Below are 24,924 nucleotides of genomic sequence, written 5' to 3'. Positions count from 1 at the left end.
ATGTGATTTAGATGTTCTCTGAGCAGCTTCTCCAGGTTGTCATGGAGACTGTTCACCTTGATGTTTATGTGATTTAGATGTTCTCTGAGCAGCTTCTCCAGGTTGTCATGGAGACTGTTCACCTTGATGTTTATGTGATTTAGATGTTCTCTGAGCAGCTTCTCCAGGTTGTCATGGAGACTGTTCACCTTGATGTTTATGTGATTTAGATGTTCTATGAACAGCTTCTCCAGGTTGTCATGGAGACTGTTCACCTTGATGTTTATGTGATTTAGATGTTCTCTGAGCAGCTTCTCCAGGTTGTCATGGAGACTGATGATGAAGCGAGTCTCCATCTGGTTACTTTCCACCAGACCTTTAGCAGCAGACGGCTCACGTACAGTTAGCATTGCCTACTGGTTTTAATGTCATTTAAATGAACTTTAGGAAGTTTAAAACAACAATTTTACATCTTGTTTTCAAAGTTTGGTGTAAGCTGTTCACTAATCGGAAGTTGTATATATATTTAAATGTGTGGCTGAGATGGGGTTTAATGCTTAAGAGGACGTGAACGATGCTGAATGGGCGTAAACAAAGAAGAGCTCTCTAGGAAGTGTGAAAATCTCATCAAAATCTTTCGAAGGGCGTTTTCTCCCACTTGTCTCTGAAGTGGGATAACAAGTCTATCTAATTTCAAAACTAAAACATGTTTCCTCCATCTACATTTTATGAGGTAAAACCGCTGAGTCTGTACTTTCATAAAATGTATTAAAAAAAAATTTAGAAATCTGGATACGTATGGCTGTAAAACAATACAGTCACTACAATGTGCTATGATGTGAGTCTACAAAACATTAGGAACGCCTGCTCTTTCCATGACATACTGTGATGTGACAGTACACAGTGAGTCTACAAAACATTAGGAACGCCTGCTCTTTCCATGACATAGACTGACGAGGTCAGTGGCGACCCTTGAACCTGACATTCCTAGCAACAAAACGAAGGGGGGGGGGGGGGGGGGGGCTATTTTGCATGTTATTTTGGCAATAATACATATCACATATCAATAATACATATCACATATCAATAATACATATCACATATCAATAATACATATCACATATCAATAATACATATCACATATCAATAATACATATCACATATCAATAATACATATCACATATCAATAATACATATCACATATCAATAATACATATCACATATCAATAATACATATCACATATCAATAATACATATCACATATCAATTTACAATGTAAACACATTTAAATAATAATTGAGGGAATAAAACCGCTTACAACCTTGATCTCTTTTTGTTTTCTTGAGGAAGGCAGTTCCAAATATACAGGTGTTTCAGCCTAGCTTAGTGCTTTCTGTGGTGGTGGGGTGAGCCTGTCTAAAATACAGGTGTTTCAGCCTAGCTTAGTGCTTTCTGTGGTGGTGGGGCAAGCCTGTGTAAAATGCAGGTGTTTCAGCCTAGCTCAGTGCTTTCTGTGGTGGGGCAAGCCTGTCTAAAATACAGGTGTTTCAGCCTAGCTTAGTGCTTTCTGTGGTGGTGGGGTGAGCCTGTGTAAAATACAGGTGTTTCAGCCTAGCTTAGTGCTTTCTGTGGTGGTGGGGTGAGCCTGTGTAAAATACAGGTGTTTCAGCCTAGCTTAGTGCTTTCTGTGGTGGTGGGGTGAGCCTGTGTAAAATGCAGGTGTTTCAGCCTAGCTCAGTGCTTTCTGTGGTGGTGGGGTGAGCCTGTGTCAAATACAGGTGTTTCAGCCTAGCTCAGTGCTTTCTGTGGTGGTGGTGGGGTGAGCCTGTGTAAAATACAGGTGTTTCAGCCTAGCTTAGTGCTTTCTGTGGTGGTGGGGTGAGCCTGTGTAAAATACAGGTGTTTCAGCCTAGCTCAGTGCTTTCTGTGGTGGTGGGGTGAGCCTGTGTCAAATACAGGTGTTTCAGCCTAGCTTAGTGCTTTCTGTGGTGGTGGGGTGAGCCTGTGTAAAATACAGGTGTTTCAGCCTAGCTCAGTGCTTTCTGTGGTGGTGGGGTGAGCCTGTGTCAAATACAGGTGTTTCAGCCTAGCTCAGTGCTTTCTGTGGTGGTGGGGTGAGCCTGTGTCAAATACAGGTGTTTCAGCCTAGCTCAGTGCTTTCTGTGGTGGTGGGGTGAGCCTGTGTCAAATACAGGTGTTTCAGCCTAGCTCAGTGCTTTCTGTGGTGGTGGGGTGAGCCTGTGTCAAATACAGGTGTTTCAGCCTAGCTCAGTGCTTTCTGTGGTGGTGGGGTGAGCCTGTGTCAAATACAGGTGTTTCAGCCTAGCTCAGTGCTTTCTGTGGTGGTGGGGTGAGCCTGTGTCAAATACAGGTGTTTCAGCCTAGCTTAGTGCTTTCTGTGGTGGTGGGGTGAGCCTGTGTCAAATACAGGTGTTTCAGCCTAGCTCAGTGCTTTCTGTGGTGGTGGGGTGAGCCTGTGTCAAATACAGGTGTTTCAGCCTAGCTCAGTGCTTTCTGTGGTGGTGGGGTGAGCCTGTGTAAAATACAGGTGTTTCAGCATAGCTTAGTGCTTTCTGTGGTGGTGGGGCAAGCCTGTGTAAAATACAGGTGTTTCAGCCTAGCTTAGTGCTTTCTGTGGTGGTGGGGCAAGCCTGTGTAAAATACAGGTGTTTCAGCCTATCTTAGTGCTTTCTGTGGTGGCGGGGCAAGCCTGTCTAAAATACAGGTGTTTCAGCCCAGCTTAGTGCTTTCTGTGGTGGTGGGGCAAGCCTGTGTAAAATACAGGTGTTTCAGCCTAGCTTAGTGCTTTCTGTGGTGGTGGGGCGAGCCTGTGTAAAATACAGGTGTTTCAGCCTAGCTTAGTGCTTTCTGTGGTGGTGGGGCGAGCCTGTGTAAAATACAGGTGTTTCAGCCTAGCTTAGTGCTTTCTGTGGTGGTGGGGCGAGCCTGTGTAAAATACAGGTGTTTCAGCCCAGCTCAGTGCTTTCTGTGGTGGTGGGGTGAGCCTGTGTAAAATACAAAGTGTAGGGGTTGGTAATGTTCTCTAGTTGCGCCAGAAGTCTGGGAATATGGCTGAATATAAACAGTGTAGTTATTCCCTCCGCAAGTCAATCAAACAAGCGAAATGCCGCTACAGGGACAAAGTGGAGTCGCAGTTCAATGTCTCAGACACGCGACGGACGAGGCAGAGTCTACAGGAAATCACGGACCACAAAAAGAAAACCAGCCACGTTACGGACAAACTAAACACCTTCTTTTCTTTGAGGATAATACAGTGCCACCGCCGCGCCCTCCAACAAGGACTGTGCCCCCCTGTATATAGCCTCCACATTGACTCTGTACCGGTACCCCCCTGTATATAGCCTCCACATTGACTCTGTACCGGTACCCCCTGTATAGAGTCTCCACATTGACTCTGTACCGGTACCCCCTGTATATAGTCTCCACATTGACTCTGTACCGTAATACCCTGTATATAGCCTCCACATTGACTCTGCACCGGTACCCCCTGTATATAGTCTCCACATTGACTCTGTACCGGTACCCCCTGTATATAGCTTCCACATTGACTCTGTACCGGTACCACCCTGTATATAACCTCCACATTGACTCTGTACCGGTACCCCTGTATATAGCATCCACATTGACTCTGTACCGGTACCCCCTGTATATAGCCTCCACATTGACTCTGTACCAGTACCCCCTGTATATAGTCTCCACATTGACTCTGTACCGGTACCCCCTGTATATAGCCTCCACATTGACTCTGTACCATTACCCCCTGTATATAGCCTCCACATTGACTCTGTACCGGTACCCCCTGTATATAGCCTCCACATTGACTCTGCACCGGTACCCCCTGTATATAGCCTCCACATTGAATCTGTACCAGTACCCCTGTATATAGCATCCACATTGACTCTGTACCGGTACCACCCTGTATATAACCTCCACATTGACTCTGTACCGGTACCCCTGTATATAGTCTCCACATTGACTCTGTAGCGGTACCACCCTGTATATAACCTCCACATTGACTCTGTACCGGTACCCCCTGTATATAGTCTCCACATTGACTCTGTACCGGTACCCCCTGTATATAGTCTCCACATTCACTCTGTACCGGTACCCCCTGTATATAGTCTCCACATTGACTCTGTACCGGTACCCCCTGTATATAGCCTCCACATTGACTCTGTACCAGTACCCCCTGTATATAGCCTCCACATTGACTCTGTACCAGTACCCCCTGTATATAGCCTCCACATTGACTCTGTACCGGTACCCCTGTATATAGCCTCCACATTGACTCTGCACCGGTACACCCTGTATATAGCCTCCACATTGAATCTGTACCGGTACCCCCTGTATATAGCATCAACATTGACTCTGTACCGGTACCACCCTGTATATAACCTCCACATTGACTCTGTACCGGTACCCCTGTATATAGCCTCCACGTTGACTCTGTACCGTAACACCCTGTATATAGCCTCCACATTGACTCTGTACCGGTACCACCCTGAATATAGCCTCCACATTGACTCTGTACCGGTACCCCCTGTATATAGCCTCCACATTGACCCGGTACCGGTACCCCTGTATATAGCCTCCACATTGACTCTGTACCGGTACCACCCTGTATATAGCCTCCACATTGACTCTGTACCGGTACCCCCTGTATATAGCCTCCACATTGACTCTGTACCGGTACCCCTGTATATAGCCTCCACATTGACTCTGTACCATAACACCCTGTATATAGCCTCCACATTGACTCTGTACCGGTACCACCCTGTATATAGCCTCCACATTGACTCTGTACCGGTACCCCCTGTATATAGCCTCCACATTGACTCGGTACCGGTACCCCTGTATATAGCCTCCACATTGACTCTGTACCGTAACACCCTGTATATAGCCTCCATATTGACTCTGTACCGGTACACCCTGTATATAGCCTCCACATTGACTCTGTACCGGTACCCCTGTATATAGCCTCCACATTGACTCTGTACCGTAATACCCTGTATATAGCCTCCACATTGACTCTGTACAGGTACCCCTGTATATAGCCTCCACATTGACTCTGTACCGGTACCCCTGTATATAGCCTCCACATTGACTCTGTACTGGTACCCCTGTATATAGCCTCCATATTGACTCTGTACCGGTACCCCTGTATATAGCCTCCACATTGACTCTGTACCAGTATCCCCTGTATATAGCCTCCACATTGACTCTGTACCGGTACCCCCCTGTATATAGCCTCCACATTGACTCTGTACCAGTACACCCTGTATATAGCCTCCACATTGACTCTGTACCAGTATCCCCTGTATATAACCTCCACATTGACTCTGTACCGGTACCCCCTGTATATAGCCTCCACATTGACTCTGTACCAGTACACCCTGTATATAGCCTCCACATTGACTCTGTACCGGTACCCCCTGTATATAGCCTCCACGTTGACTCTGTACCAGTATCCCCTGTATATAGCCTCCACATTGACTCTGTACCGGTACCCCCTGTATATAGCCTCCACATTGACTCTGTACCGGTACCCCTGTATATAGCCTCCACACTGACTCTGTACCAGTACCCCCTGTATATAGCCTCCACATTGACTCTGTACCGTAATACCCTGTATATAGCCTCCACATTGACTCTGTACCGTAACACCCTGTATATAGCCTCCACATTGACTCTGTACCGGTACCCCCTGTATATACCCTCCACATTGACTCTGTACCGGTACCCCCTGTATATAGCCTCCACATTGACTCTGTACCGTAATACCCTGTATATAGCCTCCACATTGACTCTGTACTGGTACCCCTGTATATAGCCTCCACATTGACTCTGTACCGGTACCACCTGTATATAGCCTCCACATTGACTCTGTACTGGTACCCCTGTATATAGCCTCCACATTGACTCTGTACTGGTACCACCTGTATATAGCCTCCACATTGACTCTGTACCGGTACCCCCTGTATATAGCCTCCACATTGACTCTGTACCGGTACCCCCTGTATATAGCCTCCACATTGACTCTGTACCGGTACCCCCTGTATATAGCCTCCACATTGACTCTGTACTGGTACCCCCTGTATATAGCCTCCACATTGACTCTGTACTGGTACCCCCTGTATATAGCCTCCACATTGACTCTGTACCAGTACCCCCTGTATATAGCCTCCACATTGACTCTGTACTGGTACTCCCTGTATATAGCCTCCACATTGACTCTGTACCAGTACCCCCTGTATATAGTCTCCACATTGACTCTGTACCGGTACCCCCCTGTATATAGCCTCCACATTGACTCTGTACCGGTACCCCCTGTATATAGCCTCCACATTGACTCTGTACCGGTATCCCCTGTATATAGCCTCCACATTGACTCTGTACCGGTATCCCCTGTATATAGCCTCCACATTGACTCTGTACCGGTACCCCTGTATATAGCCTCCACATTGACTCTGTACCGGTACCCCTGTATATAGCCTCCACATTGACTCTGTACCAGTACCCCTGTATATAGCCTCCACATTGACTCTGTACCGGTATCCCCTGTATATAGCCTCCACATTGACTCTGTACCGGTACCCCTGTATATAGCCTCCACATTGACTCTGTACCGGTACCCCCTGTATATAGCCTCCACATTGACTCGGTACCGGTACCCCCTGTATATAGCCTCCACATTGACTCTGTACCAGTACCCCCTGTATATAGCCTCCACATTGACTCTGTACCAGTACCCCCTGTATAAAGCCTCCACATTGACTCTGTACCGGTACCCCCTTTATATAGCCTCCACATTGACTCTGTACCGGTACCCCCTGTATATAGCCTCCACATTGACTCTGTACCGGTATCCCCTGTATATAGCCTCCACATTGACTCTGTACCGGTATCCCCTGTATATAGCCTCCACATTGACTCTGTACCGGTACCCCTGTATATAGCCTCCACATTGACTCTGTACCTGTACCCCTGTATATAGCCTCCACATTGACTCTGTACCGGTACCCCTGTATATAGCCTCCACATTGACTCTGTACCAGTACCCCCTGTATAAAGCCTCCACATTGACTCTGTACCAGTACCCCCTGTATATAGCCTCCACATTGACTCTGTACCGGTACCCCCTGTATAAAGCCTCCACATTGACTCTGTACCAGTACCCCCTGTATATAGCCTCCACATTGACTCTGTACCGTAATACCCTGTATATAACCTCCACATTGACTCTGTACCGTAATACCCTGTATATAGCCTCCACATTGACTCTGTACCAGTACCCCCTGTATATAGCCTCCACATTGACTCTGTACCGTAATACCCTGTATATAACCTCCACATTGACTCTGTACCGTAATACCCTGTATATAGCCTCCACATTGACTCTGTATCAGTACCCCCTGTATATAGCCTCCACATTGACTCTGTACCAGTACCCCCTGTATATTGCCTCCACATTGACTCTGTACCGTAATACCCTGTATATAGCCTCCACATTGACTCTGTACCGTAATACCCTGTATATCAGTTAAGTATAAGTCAGTTAAGAACAAATTCTTATTTTCAATGAAAGCCTAGGAACAGTGGGTTAACTGCCTGTTCAGGGGCAGAATGACAGATTTGTACCTTGTCAGCTCGGGGGTTTGAACTTGCAACCTTCCCGTTACTAGTCCAACACTCTAACCACTAGGCTAGCTACCCTGCCGCCCCAGTGTAGTGTAGTCTGCTGCGTTGGAGATGTCCCTTATGTTATAGGACTGACTCGCTCTCTCTCGCCCTCTCGCTCTCGCTCTCTCTCGCCCTCTCTCGCTCTCTCGCCCTCTCTTGCTCTCTCTCTCTCGTTCTGATCTGCTCTGTTTGACTTGTTCTGTTCTTCATTACAACATGACATGTTCAGAAGATGGGATCAGTCACACTCATTCTCTCATCCTCCCCTCCTCTCCTCTTCTCCTCTCCTCTCTTCCCCTCCTCCTCTCCTCTGTCCTCCTCCTCCTCAGCTTCAGAAGGGAACATGTCCCAGTTTTCTACCAGAGAAGCTTTTTAATGGGGGAAAATTAAGCTACCATAAAGAGCCTCCACTAATTCGTTTGCAAAGACTGAGGTTTGGGTTGTTTCACAAATGCCATCCCATTCCCTACATAGTGCACTACCTTAGACCAAGTAGTGCCCTACGTAGGGAATCGGGTGCCATTGGGGACCGAGCCAGGGTAGCACTTTAACAATGCATCTGTTAATGCTTCCTAGGAAAGTCAGTCTTAGTTCATGTTATCATCAAAGCTAGAGCACTCACAACATACCTCTGATTTACCTGTTAACTACACCTGTCTGTTATCTACACCTGTCTGTTATCTACACCTGTCTGTTTAACTACACCTGTCTGTTATCTACACCTGTCTGTTATCTACACCTGTCTGTTTAACTACACCTGTCTGTTATCTACACCTGTCTGTTTAACTACACCTGTCTGTTATCTACACCTGTCTGTTATCTACACCTGTCTGTTTAACTACACCTGTCTGTTATCTACACCTGTCTGTTTAACTACACCTGTCTGTTATCTACACCTGTCTGTTAACTGCACCTGTCTGTTAACTACATCTGTCTGTTATCTATACCTGTCTGTTATCTATACCTGTCTGTTATCTACACCTGTCTATTAACTACACCTGTCTGTTGACTACACCTCTCTGTTTAACTACACCTGTCTGTTATCTACACCTGTCTGTTATCTACACCTGTCTGCTATCTACACCTGTCTGTTAACTACACCTGTCTGTTATCTACACCTGTCTGTTGTCTACACCTGTCTGTTATCTACACCTGTCTGTTAACTACACCTGTCTGTTATCTACACCTGTCTGTTATCTACACCTGTCTGTTTATCTACACCTGTCTGTTATCTATACCTGTATGTTAACTACACCTGTCTGTTATCTACACCTGTCTGTTATCTACACCTGTCAATTATCTACACCTGTCTGTTTAACTACACCTGTCTGTTATCTACACCTGTCTGGGTTCTTATGTTTGTGTATTTTATTAACCTGTATTCAACTAGGCAAGTCAGTTAAGATACATACTTATTTACAATGACATCATGTCAGCTGGAATGAGGTTACTGAGGTTATTGACCCCAATGACATCATGTCAGCTGGAATGAGGTTACTGAGGTTATTGACCCTAACCCCAATGACATCATGTCAGCTGGAATGAGGTTACTGAGGTTATTGACCTCTAACCCCAAGGACATCATGTCAGCTGGAATGAGGTTACTGAGGTTAGTGACCCCTAACCCCAATGACATCATGTCAGCTGGAATGAGGTTACTGAGGTTATTGACCCTAACCCCAATGACATCATGTCAGCTGGAATGAGGTTACTGAGGTTAGTGACCCCTAACCCCAATGACATCATGTCAGCTGGAATGAGGTTACTGAGGTTATTGACCCCAATGACATCATGTCAGCTGGAATGAGGTTACTGAGGTTATTGACCCCAATGACATCATGTCAGCTGGAATGAGGTTACTGAGGTTATTGACCCCTAACCCCAATGACATCATGTCAGCTGGAATGAGGTTACTGAGGTTATTGACCCTAACCCCAATGACATCATGTCAGCTGGAATGAGGTTACTGAGGTTATTGACCCCAATGACATCATGTCAGCTGGAATGAGGTTACTGAGGTTATTGACCCCTAACCCCAATGACATCATGTCAGCTGGAATGAGGTTACTGAGGTTATTGACCCTAAGCCCAATGACATCATGTCAGCTGGAATGAGGTTACTGAGGTTAGTGACCCCTAACCCCAATGACATCATGTCAGCTGGAATGAGGTTACTGAGGTTATTGACCCCAATGACATCATGTCAGCTGGAATGAGGTTACTGAGGTTATTGACCCCAATGACATCATGTCAGCTGGAATGAGGTTACTGAGGTTATTGACCCCTAACCTCAATGACATCATGTCAGCTGGAATGAGGTTACTGAGGTTATTGACCCCAATGACATCATGTCAGCTGGAATGAGGTTACTGAGGTTATTGACCCCAATGACATCATGTCAGCTGGAATGAGGTTACTGAGGTTATTGACCCCAATGACATCATGTCAGCTGGAATGAGGTTACTGAGGTTATTGACCCCTAACCCCAATGACATCATGTCAGCTGGAATGAGGTTACTGAGGTTATTGGCTCCAAGGCAAATGTTCATTGTTGCATCGTTTTGTACTGCGTCTTCCAACAGCACTTTACACTGAATCTGCTCCCCAAATTTAACCCTATTCCCTATATAGGGCACTATGTTCGATCAGGACCCACAGCTCGCTATATAGGGAATAGGGCCCTGGTCTAAAGTAGTGCACTATATAGGGAATAGGGATCCATTTGGAATGCAAAACTTGAGCAGTCAAGTCGAATGCAGACTGAGAGGTCAAGTCGAATGCAGACTGAGGGGTCAAGTAAAATGCAGACTGAGAAGCCAAGTCAAATGCAGACTGAGGAGTCAAGTCAAATATCTCTCTCTCTCTCTCTCTCTCTCTCTCTCTCTCTCTCTCTCTCTCTCTCTCTGTCTGTCTGTCTGTCTCTCTCTCTCTCTCCCTCTCTCTGTCCTGTATAGGAGACTCTGTAGGGAGCTGTGGGGACCCTGGTACACCCGTCCATGCAAGCAGAGAGGCCAGCAACTTCCATCTGCGTAGTAAAGTCCGCTTCACCTGCGCTGTGGGCCACACACTGTACGGCTCAGCTGAGAGGATCTGCTTTCCCAATGGGACCTGGTCTGGGCGACAGCCCTTCTGCAAACGTGAGGCTTGATGGACCGGCTGAATACTGCATGTTTATAGAGACGAGCGCATGGAGATTGAATGACAGTAGGCACACGCAGGAGCACACACAGGAGCACACACAGGAGCACACGCAGGAGCACACGCAGGAGCACAAGCAGGAGCACACGAAGGAGCACAAGCAGGAGCACACGCAGGAGCACACGCAGGAGCACACGCAGGAGCACACGCAGGAGCACACGAAGGAGCACACACAGGAGCACACACAGGAGCACAAGCAGGAGCACACGAAGGAGCACAAGCAGGAGCACACGCAGGAGCACACGCAGGAGCACACGCAGGAGCACACGCAGGAGCACACGAAGGAGCACAAGCAGGAGCACATGCAGGAGCACACGCAGGAGCACACGCAGGAGCACACGCAGGAGCACACGCAGGAGCACACGCAGGAGCACAAGCAGGAGCACACGAAGGAGCACAAGCAGGAGCACACGCAGGAGCACACGCAGGAGCACACGCAGGAGCACACGCAGGAGCACACGAAGGAGCACACACAGGAGCACACGCAGGAGCACACGCAGGAGCACAAGCAGGAGCACACGAAGGAGCACACAGGAGCACACACAGGAGCACACGCAGGAGCACACGCAGGAGCACACGCAGGAGCACACGGAGGAGCACACACAGGAGCACACGCAGGAGCACACGCAGGAGCACACGCAGGAGCACAAGCAGGAGCACACGAAGGAGCACACAGGAGCACACACAGGAGCACACACAGGAGCACACACAGGAGCACACGCAGGAGCACAAGCAGGAGCACAAGCAGGAGCACACGCAGGAGCACAAGCAGGAGCACACACACAACAGGGGCACACGAAGGAGCACACAGGAGCACACACAGGAGCACACACAGGAGCACACACAGGAGCACACGCAGGAGCACACGCAGGAGCACACGCAGGTGCACAAGCAGGAGCACAAGCAGGAGCACAAGCAGGAGCACACACACAACAGGGGCACACGAAGGAGCACACACAGGAGCACACACAGGAGCACACACAGGAGCACACGCAGGAGCACACGCAGGAGCACAAGCAGGAGCACAAGCAGGAGCACAAGCAGGAGCACACACACAACAGGGGCACACGAAGGAGCACACAGGAGCACACACAGGAGCACACAAACAATGAAAATGCAATTAGCTGTAAATTAGTATATTTCACTAGTCACATTGTCCTCAGAAAAAGTCAGTGCTCAAAGCCAACCAACCAATATTTCTTCTCTTCCAGAATCCTTGTAAAAAAAACTTTCTTTTTCAGCCTGAAGGCAACTTTTACTTCTGACGTGATTAATGACATTTTAAATATTGAATCACCAGCCGATTCTCTGCTGCAGGGCATAAACAGGGTTCGACCGGAATTGGCAGAGAATCTCTTGACAGACTTCTCTTTCTCCCAGACAGTTATAAACTCTCTCAGCTTGACAGACTTCTCTTTCTCCCAGACAGTTATAAACTCTCTCAGCTTGACAGACTTCTCTTTCTCTCAGACAGTTATAAACTCTCTCAGCTTGACAGACTTCTCTTTCTCCCAGACAGTTATAAACTCTCTCAGCTTGACAGACTTCTCTTTCTCCCAGACGGTTATAAACTCTCTCAGCTTGACAGACTTCTCTTTCTCCCAGACAGTTATAAACTCTCTCAGCTTGACAGACTTCTCTTTCTCCCAGACGGTTATAAACTCTCTCAGCTTGACAGACTTCTCTTTCTCCCAGACGGTTATAAACTCTCTCAGCTTGACAGACTTCTCTTTCTCCCAGACGGTTATAAACTCTCTCAGCTTGACAGACTTCTCTTTCTCCCAGAGACAGTTATAAACTCTCTCAGCTTGACAGACTTCTCTTTCTCCCAGACAGTTATAAACTCTCTCAGCTTGACAGACTTCTCTTTCTCCCAGACAGTTATAAACTCTCTCAGCTTGACAGACTTCTCTTTCTCCCAGACGGTTATAAACTCTCTCAGCTTGACAGACTTCTCTTTCTCCCAGACAGTTATAAACTCTCTCAGCTTGACAGACTTCTCTTTCTCCCAGACGGTTATAAACTCTCTCAGCTTGACAGACTTCTCTTTCTCTCCCAGACCGTTATAAACTCTCTCAGCTTGACAGACTTCTCTTTCTCCCAGACAGTTATAAACTCTCTCAGCTTGACAGACTTCTCTTTCTCCCAGACGGTTATAAACTCTCTCAGCTTGACAGACTTCTCTTTCTCCCAGAGACAGTTATAAACTCTCTCAGCTTGACAGACTTCTCTTTCTCCCAGACGGTTATAAACTCTCTCAGCTTGACAGACTTCTCTTTCTCCCCCAGACAGTTATAAACTCTCTCAGCTTGACAGACTTCTCTTTCTCCCAGACAGTTATAAACTCTCTCAGCTTGACAGACTTCTCTTTCTCCCAGACGGTTATAAACTCTCTCAGCTTGACAGACTTCTCTTTCTCCCAGACGGTTATAAACTCTCTCAGCTTGACAGACTTCTCTTTCTCCCAGACGGTTATAAACTCTCTCAGCTTGACAGACTTCTCTTTCTCCCAGACGGTTATAAACTCTCTCAGCTTGACAGACTTCTCTTTCTCCCAGACGGTTATAAACTCTCTCAGCTTGACAGACTTCTCTTTCTCCCAGAGACAGTTATAAACTCTCTCAGCTTGACAGACTTCTCTTTCTCCCAGACAGTTATAAACTCTCTCAGCTTGACAGACTTCTCTTTCTCCCAGACAGTTATAAACTCTCTCAGCTTGACAGACTTCTCTTTCTCCCAGACGGTTATAAACTCTCTCAGCTTGACAGACTTCTCTTTCTCCCAGACAGTTATAAACTCTCTCAGCTTGACAGACTTCTCTTTCTCCCAGACGGTTATAAACTCTCTCAGCTTGACAGACTTCTCTTTCTCTCCCAGACCGTTATAAACTCTCTCAGCTTGACAGACTTCTCTTTCTCCCAGACAGTTATAAACTCTCAGCTTGACAGACTTCTCTTTCTCCCAGACGGTTATAAACTCTCTCAGCTTGACAGACTTCTCTTTCTCCCAGAGACAGTTATAAACTCTCTCAGCTTGACAGACTTCTCTTTCTCCCAGACGGTTATAAACTCTCTCAGCTTGACAGACTTCTCTTTCTCCCCCAGACAGTTATAAACTCTCTCAGCTTGACAGACTTCTCTTTCTCCCAGACAGTTATAAACTCTCTCAGCTTGACAGACTTCTCTTTCTCCCAGACGGTTATAAACTCTCTCAGCTTGACAGACTTCTCTTTCTCCCAGACGGTTATAAACTCTCTCAGCTTGACAGACTTCTCTTTCTCCCAGACAGTTATAAACTCTCTCAGCTTGACAGACTTCTCTTTCTCCCAGACAGTTATAAACTCTCTCAGCTTGACAGACTTCTCTTTCTCCCAGACGGTTATAAACTCTCTCAGCTTGACAGACTTCTCTTTCTCCCAGAGACAGTTATAAACTCTCTCAGCTTGACAGACTTCTCTTTCTCCCAGAGACAGTTATAAACTCTCTCAGCTTGACAGACTTCTCTTTCTCCCCCAGACAGTTATAAACTCTCTCAGCTTGACAGACTTCTCTTTCTCCCAGACAGTTATAAACTCTCTCAGCTTGACAGACTTCTCTTTCTCCCAGACGGTTATAAACTCTCTCAGCTTGACAGACTTCTCTTTCTCCCAGACGGTTATAAACTCTCTCAGCTTGACAGACTTCTCTTTCTCCCAGACAGTTATAAACTCTCTCAGCTTGACAGACTTCTCTTTCTCCCAGACAGTTATAAACTCTCTCAGCTTGACAGACTTCTCTTTCTCCCAGACGGTTATAAACTCTCTCAGCTTGACAGACTTCTCTTTCTCCCAGACGGTTATAAACTCTCTCAGCTTGACAGACTTCTCTTTCTCCCAGACGGTTATAAACTCTCTCAGCTTGACAGACTTCTCTTTCTCCCAGACGGTTATAAACTCTCTCAGCTTGACAGACTTCTCTTTCTCCCAGACGGTTATAAACTCTCTCAGCTTGACAGACTTCTCTTTCTCCCAGACAGTTATAAACTCTCTCAGCTTGACAGACTTCTCTTTCTCCCAGACGGTTATAAACTCTCTCAGCTTGACAGACTTCTCTTTCTCCCAGAGACAGTTATAAACTCTCTCAGCTTGACAGACTTCTCTTTCTCTCCCTGAGACAGTTATAAACTATCTCAGCTTGACAGACTTCCCTTTCTCCCTGACGGTTATAAACTCTGCAATGCCATACAACACTCCTTCCGTGGCTTGACAGACACAACGACCACGGCTGTGTCTCAAATGGAACCTTGTCTATTTAATGACATTTGAACTACATTGTGTCAACAGGTAGAATAGGTTGGCAGCTGAGACATAAATGTCCTTTTTTTAAAAATACGACAGGAACTCCCCGCTCAGCCTCTCTTGCCTTGACGTGTCCTGTAAGCTGAAATGATTTATAGACGGTTAGTTCTATCCTCTATTCCTGACAGGCTTGATCCTCTCCATGACTGAACTGTGTCTGTTTCTGCTTCAGCTGTTGAGCTAAGAGCTTGACTGGTGTTTAAACCCAGAGCAATGTGAGCCTGTCGTCCCGGTGCTTTGTAATCTACTGAAACAATGGGGGATATTTACCACAGATTGGACATATTGTCCTTTTCCAGAATGAAACACTTTCCCCCAATATAGGGAACTTCATTTCGACCAGGGTCCAAGGCACTGAAAGGGCTGAATAAGGTGCATCCCAAACGGCACCATATTTGATAGGGTCGATAGGGCTCTGGACAAAATGTAGTGCACTACTGTATGACAGCCAACACATTCAGAGCACGTTCAACCTCTTTCAGTGGCCTCGTCGTGTCAGGAAGTGATTGAGTGGGGGAACCTCTCCTTCCTTCCTACCAGCTTTACCGTACAGCCCATAGCTGCCTGCATCAGAAATCATTTAACAATTTTCCAGACAATTAAGTCATTTGAGAAGGCAAATCATTTTGGTAATGAAATATAATGAAGTGTTGGGTGGAGAGACACACCGGGAAACAGAACAGAATCCTCTCTTAGTTTCCTGCTACCAAACATGACATTAATAATCATCTGGATTGGATGAGTCACATTTTATGTTCTAGAAAGACATTAGATCAGTGTTGAGCAATTAGTGTTTCTGACCCCCCTTAATTCTGTCTCTCGTTCTCTCTCTTTCTCTCTCTCTCGCTCTCTCTTTCTTTCTCTCATTCTCTCTCTGTCTCTCTCTCTCCCTCCCTTCCTCCCTCTCTGTCTCCCGTTCTCTCTCTCTGTCTCTCGTTCTCTCTCTCTCTGTCTCTCTCTCTCTCTCTCTCTCTCTCTCTCTCTCTCACTCTCTCTCTCTCTCTCTCTCACACTCTCTCTCTCTCTCTCTCCCCCTCCCTCCCTCCCTCCCTCCCTCCCTCCCTCCCTCCCTCCCTCCCTCCCTCCCTCCCTCCCTCCCTCCCTCCCTCCCTCCCTCCCTCCCTCCCTCCCTCCCTCCCTCCCTCTCTGTCTCTCCTCCACTCCAGCGGTGCACTGTGGTAACCCGGGGACACCTGCTCACGGCCGTATTTTCCGGGTCGACGGTACGACCTTCACTCACTCTGTAGTCTACTCCTGTATGGATGGATATCTCCTCTCAGGCACGCCCACCAGACACTGTCTGGCCAACGGCACCTGGTCTGGCACCGCTTCTAACTGCACCAGTAAGTACTACTGATACCTGGTCCAGCACCGTCTCCTAACTGCACCAGTAAGTACTACTGTTACCTGGTCCAGCACCATCTTCTAACTGCACCAGTAAGTACTACTGATACCTTGTCCAGCACCGTTTCCTAGCTGCACCAGTAAGTACTACTGGTACCTGGTCCAGCACCGTCTCCTAACTGCACCAGTAAGTACTACTGTTACCTGGTCCAGCACCGTCTCCTAACTGCACCAGTAAGTACTACTGTTACCTGGTCCAGCCCCGTCTCCTAACTGCACCAGTAAGTACTACTGATACCTGGTCCAGCACCGTCTCCTAACTGCACCAGTAAGTACTACTGGTACCTGGTCCAGCACCGTCTCCTAACTGCACCAGTAAGTACTACTGATACATGGTCCAGCACCGTCTCCTAACTGATCCGAAATGACAAACAAAATGACTGAAAAGTGCAACAGTCTGTTAGTTATCCTGAACTGAAACTAAATGACTGTCTGTTAGTTACCCTGAACTGAAACTAAATGACTGTCTGTTAGTTATCCTGAACTGAAACTAAATGACTTTCTGTTAGTTATCCTGAACTGAAACTAAATGACTGTCTGTTAGTTATCCCGAACTGAAACTAAATGACTGTCTGTTAGTTATCCTGAACTGAAACTAAATGACTTTCTGTTAGTTATCCTGAACTGAAACTAAATGACTGTCTGTTAGTTCTCCTGAACTGAAACTAAATGACTGTCTGTTAGTTATCCTGAACTGAAACTAAATGACTGTCTGTTAGTTATCCTGAACTGAAACTAAATGACTGTCTGTTAGTTATCCTGAACTGAAACTAAATGACTGTCTGTTAGTTCTCCTGAACTGAAACTAAATGACTGTCTGTTAGTTATCCTGAACTGAAACTAAATGTCTGTCTGTTAGTTATCCTGAACTGAAACTAAATGACTGTCTGTTAGTTATCCTGAACTGAAACTAAATGACTGTCTGTTAGTTATCCTGAACTGAAACTAAATGACTGTCTGTTAGTTATCCTGAACTGAAACTAAATGACTTTCTGTTAGTTATCCTGAACTGAAACTAAATGACTGTCTGTTAGTTATCCTGAACTGAAACTAAATGACTTTCTGTTAGTTATCCTGAACTGAAACTAAATGACTGTCTGTTAGTTATCCTGAACTGAAACTAAATGACTGTCTGTTAGTTATCCTGAACTGAAACTAAATGACTGTCTGTTAGTTATCCTGAACTGAAACTAAATGACTGTCTGTTAGTTATCCCGAACTGAAACTAAATGACTGTCTGTTAGTTATCCTGAACTGAAACTAAATGACTGTGTGTTAGTTATCCTGAACTGAAACTAAATGACTGTCTGTTAGTTATCCTGAACTGAAACTAAATGACTGTCTGTTAGTTATCCTGAACTGAAACTAAATGACTGTCTGTTAGTTATCCTGAACTGAAACTAAATGACTGTCTGTTAGTTATCCTGAACTGAAACTAAATGACTGTCTGTTAGTTATCCTGAACTGAAACTAAATGACTGTCTGTTAGTTATCCCGAACTGAAACTAAATGACTGTCTGTTAGTTATCCTGAACTGAAACTAAATGACTGTCTGTTAGTTATCCTGAACTGAAACTAAATGTCTGTCTGTTAGTTATCCTGAACTGAAACTAAATGACTGTCTGATAGTTATCCTGAACTGAAACTAAATGACTGTCTGATAGTTATCCTGAACTGAAACTAAATGACTGTCTGTTAGTTATCCTGAACTGAAACTAAATGACTGTCTGTTAGTTATCCTGAACTGAAACTAAATGACTGTCTGTTAGTTATCCTGAACTGAAACTAAATGACTGTCTGTTAGTTATCCTGAACTGAAACTAAATGACTGTCTGTTAGTTATCCTGAACTGAAACTAAATGTCTGTCTGTTAGTTATCCTGAACTGAAACTAAATGACTGTCTGATAGTTATCCTGAACTGAAACTAAATGACTGTCTGATAGTTATCCTGAACTGAAACTAAATGACTGTCTGTTAGTTATCCTGAACTGAAACTAAATGACTGTCTGTTAGTTATCCCGAACTGAAACTAAATGACTGTCTGTTAGTTATCCTGAACTGAAACTAAATGACTGTCTGATAGTTATCCTGAACTGAAACTAAATGACTGTCTGTTAGTTATCCTGAACTGAAACTAAATGACTGTGTGTTAGTTATCCTGAACTGAAACTAAATGACTGTCTGATAGTTATCCTGAACTGAAACTAAATGATTACAAAGATACAGTATAGTGTTACAGTAATATAAAATGCTAAATAGCAGCTAGCCGTAGATGTTGTCCCACTTTCTGTTAGACTGCCTTTAATCTAAACTCATCTTCAGGAACGAGCCCCATATGTTGTAATTTAATCATGTTGTGTCAATCTATATTCAATTTGCCCTATAATAACTCTTTAACAGAATTACATTTCTCCCAGAGCATCATTACTCTTGTGTCTGACTAATTGAAGTACAGACAAGATATAGAATAAGGGGAGGGAGGAGGAGGAGGGGGAGGGAGAGGAGGGAGGGGGAGGGAAGAGGAGGAGGTGGAGGGAGGGGAGGAAGAGGAGGGAGGGAGGAGGAGGGGGAGGAAGGAGGTAGAGGGAGAGGAGGGGGAGGAGGAGGGAGAGGGAGGAGGCGTAGGGAGAGGAAGGGGATGAGGGTTTCAATTTGGGACAAAAATGAGTCTCTGGAGAGAGAAGTGATGCTTTCCAGGGAGCCTCTCTAGTCGCTCTGAGACAGTGATCAGACAGGCAGAAATGTTCAAGTCTGTATCTGCAATGCAACCCTATTCTCTATACCAGAACAGTCCTGTTGACGACCCTATTCCCTATACCAGAACAGTCCTGTTGACGACCCTATTCTTTAGGTAGAACAGTCCTGTTGACGACCCTATTCTCTATACCAGAACAGTCCTGTTGACGACCCTATTCTCTATACCAGAACAGTCCTGTTGACGACCCTATTCTCTAGGTAGAACAGTCCTGTTGACGACCCTATTCTCTATACCAGAACAGTCCTGTTGACGACCCTATTCTCTAGGTAGAACAGTCCTGTTGACGACCCTATTCTCTATACCAGAACAGTCCTGTTGACGACCCTATTCTCTATACCAGAACAGTCCTGTTGACGACCCTATTCTCTATACCAGAACAGTCCTGTTGACGACCCTATTCTCTCTAGGTAGAACAGTCCTGTTGACGACCCTATTCTCTATACCAGAACAGTCCTGTTGACGACCCTATTCTCTATGTAGAACAGTCCTGTTGACGACCCTATTCTCTAGGTAGAACAGTCCTGTTGACGACCCTATTCTCTATATAGTACAGTCCTGTTGACGACCCTATTCTCTAGGTAGAACAGTCCTGTTGACGACCCTATTCTCTATATAGTACAGTCCTGTTGACGACCCTATTCTCTATACCAGAACAGTCCTGTTGACGACCCTATTCTCTATACCAGAACAGTCCTGTTGACGACCCTATTCTCTAGGAATAGCAGGGTGCTGCTGCTCATCTGAACTCTGCCTCTCTCTCTCTCTGTCTCTCTCCCTCCTCCTCTCTCCCTTTGTCTCCCTCTCTCTCTCTCTCTCTCTCTCTCTCTCTCTCTCTCTCTCTGTCTCTCCCTCCCTCTCTCTCTCTATGTGTCTCTCTCTCTCTCTCCCTCCCGCTCTCTTTCTCTCTCTGTCTCTCTCTCTCTCTGTATCTCTCTCGCTCTCTCTCTCTCTCTCTCTCACTCTCTGTCGCTCTCTGTCTCTCTCTCCCTCTGTGTCTCTCTCTCTCGGTCTTTCTCTCTCTCTGTCTCGCTCTCTCTCTCTCTGTGTCTCTCTCGCTGTTCCCCTCTCTCTCTCCCTGTCCCCCTCTCTCTCTTTCTCTCTCTCTCTCTGTCTCTCTCTCTGCCTCTCTCTCTCTCTCTCTCTCTCTCTCTCTCTCTGTCTCTCTCTCTGCCTCTCTCTCTCTCATCCTCTCCTGCCCCCCCCACCACCCCCCACCCCCACTAGATGTGTGTTTTTGATCGCTTCACTTCAGATGTAACTGACCGGTTCAGGGACACCAACAGTTTGGGTACCAAGAGGTTCTCTCTTTACGAATCCATTAAATAAGTCAGTCATTTCCTCGGTTCACAAACCTCACGGCTTTTATTGATCATCGAGGTTCCAAAGGATCAAAGTCAAACACTCTCAAGGAGAAGAGAGAAAAGTTTGTCTTGTTTCTCTAAATACTGTAATGTGTTATGATGACAGCAGTATTGTTAGAACTGGTACTCATATTCTCCCTCAGTAGTTAGGACCACAGATACCATACCTGTTAATATACAGTAGTTAGGACCACAGGTACCATACCTGTTAATATACAGTAGTTAGGATAACATACCTGATAATATACAGTAGTTAGGACCACAGATACCATACCTGTTAATATACAGTAGTTAGGACCACAGATAACATACCTGTTAATATACAGTAGTTAGGATAACGTACCTGTTAATATACAGTAGTTAGGACCACAGATACCATACCTGTTAATATACAGTAGTTAGGACCACAGATAACATACCTGTTAATATACAGTAGTTAGGACCACAGATACCATACCTGTTAATATACAGTAGTTAGGACCACAGATAACATACCTGTTAATATACAGTAGTTAGGACCACAGATAACATACCTGTTATACAGTAGTTAGGATAACATACCTGTTATACAGTAGTTAGGATAACATACCTGTTAATATACAGTAGTTAGGATAACATACCTGTTAATATACAGTAGTTAGGATAACATACCTGTTAATATACAGTAGTTAGGACCACAGATAACATACCTGTTAATATACAGTAGTTAGGATAACATACCTGTTAATATACAGTAGTTAGGACCACAGATAACATACCTGTTATACAGTAGTTAGGACCACAGATAACATACCTGTTAATATACAGTAGTTAGGACCACAGATAACATACCTGTTAATATACAGTAGTTAGGATAACATACCTGTTAATATACAGTAGTTAGGACCACAGATAACATACCTGTTAATATACAGTAGTTAGGATAACATACCTGTTAATATACAGTAGTTAGGACCACAGATAACATACCTGTTAATATACAGTAGTTAGGACCACAGATAAAATACCTGTTAATTTACAGTAGTTAGGATAACATACCTGATAATATACAGTAGTTAGGATAACATACCTGTTAATATACAGTAGTTAGGATAACATACCTGTTAATTTACAGTAGTTAGGATAACATACCTGTTAATTTACAGTAGTTAGGACCACAGATAACATACCTGTTAATATACAGTAGTTAGGACAACAGATATCATACCTGTTAATATACAGTAGTTAGGACCACAGATACCATACCTGTTAATATACAGTAGTTAGGATAACATACCTGTTAATATACAGTAGTTAGGACCACAGATAACATACCTGTTAATATACAGTAGTTAGGACCACAGATAACATACCTGTTAATATACAGTAGTTAGGATAACATACCTGTTAATATACAGTAGTTAGGATAACATACCTGTTAATATACAGTAGTTAGGACCACAGATAACATACCTGTTAATATACAGTAGTTAGGACCACAGATAACATACCTGTTAATTTACAGTAGTTAGGACCACAGATAACATACCTGTTAATATACAGTAGTTAGGACAACAGATAACATACCTGTTAATATACAGTAGTTAGGACCACAGATAACATACCTGTTAATATACAGTAGTTAGGACAACATATAACATACCTGTTAATTTACAGTAGTTAGGACCACAGATAACATACCTGTTAATATACAGTAGTTAGGACCACAGATAACATACCTGTTATACAGTAGTTAGGACCACAGATAACATACCTGTTAATATACAGTAGTTAGGACCACAGATACCATACCTGTTAATATACAGTAGTTAGGATAACATACCTGTTAATATACAGTAGTTAGGACCACAGATAACATACCTGTTAATATACAGTAGTTAGGACCACAGATAACATACCTGTTAATTTACAGTAGTTAGGATAACATACCTGATAATATACAGTAGTTAGGATAACATACCTGTTAATATACAGTAGTTAGGATAACATACCTGTTAATATACAGTAGTTAGGATAACATACCTGTTAATATGCAGTAGTTAGGACCACAGATACCATACCTGTTAATATACAGTAGTTAGGACCACAGATAACATACCTGTTAATATACAGTAGTTAGGACCACAGATAACATACCTGTTAATATACAGTAGTTAGGACCACAGATACCATACCTGTTAATATACAGTAGTTAGGACCACAGATACCATACCTGTTAATATACAGTAGTTAGGATAACATACCTGTTAATATACAGTAGTTAGGATAACATACCTGTTAGGATAACATACCTGTTAATATACAGTAGTTAGGATAACATACCTGTTAATATACAGTAGTTAGGACCACAGATAACATACCTGTTAATATACAGTAGTTAGGATAACATACCTGTTAATATACAGTAGTTAGGATAACATACCTGATAATATACAGTAGTTAGGACCACAGATAACATACCTGTTAATTTACAGTAGTTAGGATAACATACCTGATAATATACAGTAGTTAGGATAACATACCTGTTAATATACAGTAGTTAGGATAACATACCTGTTAATATACAGTAGTTAGGATAACATACCTGTTAATATACAGTAGTTAGGATAACATACCTGATAATATACAGTAGTTAGGACCACAGATAACATACCTGTTAATTTACAGTAGTTAGGATAACATACCTGATAATATACAGTAGTTAGGATAACATACCTGTTAATATACAGTAGTTAGGATAACATACCTGTTAATTTACAGTAGTTAGGACCACAGATAACATACCTGTTAATTTACAGTAGTTAGGACCACAGATAACATACCTGTTATACAGTAGTTAGGACCACAGATAACATACCTGTTAATATACAGTAGTTAGGACCACAGATAACATACCTGTTATACAGTAGTTAGGACCACAGATAACATACCTGTTAATATACAGTAGTTAGGACCACAGATACCATACCTGTTAATATACAGTAGTTAGGACCACAGATAACATACCTGTTAATATACAGTAGTTAGGACCACAGATAACATACCTGTTATACAGTAGTTAGGATAACATACCTGTTAATATACAGTAGTTAGGATAACATACCTGTTAATATACAGTAGTTAGGATAACATACCTGTTAATATACAGTAGTTAGGACCACAGATAACATACCTGTTAATATACAGTAGTTAGGATAACATACCTGTTAATATACAGTAGTTAGGACCACAGATAACATACCTGTTATACAGTAGTTAGGACCACAGATAACATACCTGTTAATATACAGTAGTTAGGACCACAGATACCATACCTGTTAATATACAGTAGTTAGGACCACAGATAACATACCTGTTAATATACAGTAGTTAGGATAACATACCTGTTAATATACAGTAGTTAGGACCACAGATAACATACCTGTTAATATACCGTAGTTAGGATAACATACCTGTTAATATACAGTAGTTAGGACCACAGATAACATACCTGTTAATATACAGTAGTTAGGACCACAGATAAAATACCTGTTAATTTACAGTAGTTAGGATAACATACCTGATAATATACAGTAGTTAGGATAACATACCTGTTAATATACAGTAGTTAGGACCACAGATAACATACCTGTTAATATACAGTAGTTAGGACCACAGATAACATACCTGTTATACAGTAGTTAGGATAACATACCTGTTAATATACAGTAGTTAGGATAACATACCTGTTAATATACAGTAGTTAGGATAACATACCTGTTAATATACAGTAGTTAGGACCACAGATAACATACCTGTTAATATACAGTAGTTAGGATAACATACCTGTTAATATACAGTAGTTAGGACCACAGATAACATACCTGTTATACAGTAGTTAGGACCACAGATAACATACCTGTTAATATACAGTAGTTAGGACCACAGATACCATACCTGTTAATATACAGTAGTTAGGACCACAGATAACATACCTGTTAATATACAGTAGTTAGGATAACATACCTGTTAATATACAGTAGTTAGGACCACAGATAACATACCTGTTAATATACAGTAGTTAGGATAACATACCTGTTAATATACAGTAGTTAGGACCACAGATAACATACCTGTTAATATACAGTAGTTAGGACCACAGATAAAATACCTGTTAATTTACAGTAGTTAGGATAACATACCTGAT

The 24,924-nt window shown here is 43.9% G+C and overlaps 1 protein-coding gene across 1 annotated transcript in view; it reads left to right on the top strand.

Moving 5' to 3' along the window:
- Window positions 1–24,924, top strand: part of LOC116359260 (CUB and sushi domain-containing protein 3-like) — a 547,528-nt gene that overhangs the window by 454,157 nt on the left and 68,447 nt on the right. The window contains 2 exon segments of the mRNA XM_031811826.1: window positions 10,635–10,817; window positions 16,381–16,557. Coding sequence (XP_031667686.1) covers window positions 10,635–10,817; window positions 16,381–16,557 — 360 coding nt within the window.

Source organism: Oncorhynchus kisutch, unplaced genomic scaffold, assembly GCF_002021735.2.
Source record: "Oncorhynchus kisutch isolate 150728-3 unplaced genomic scaffold, Okis_V2 Okis02a-Okis13b_hom, whole genome shotgun sequence".
Lineage (NCBI taxonomy): Eukaryota > Metazoa > Chordata > Actinopteri > Salmoniformes > Salmonidae > Oncorhynchus > Oncorhynchus kisutch.
This window is presented reverse-complemented; position numbering and strand designations above follow the sequence as displayed.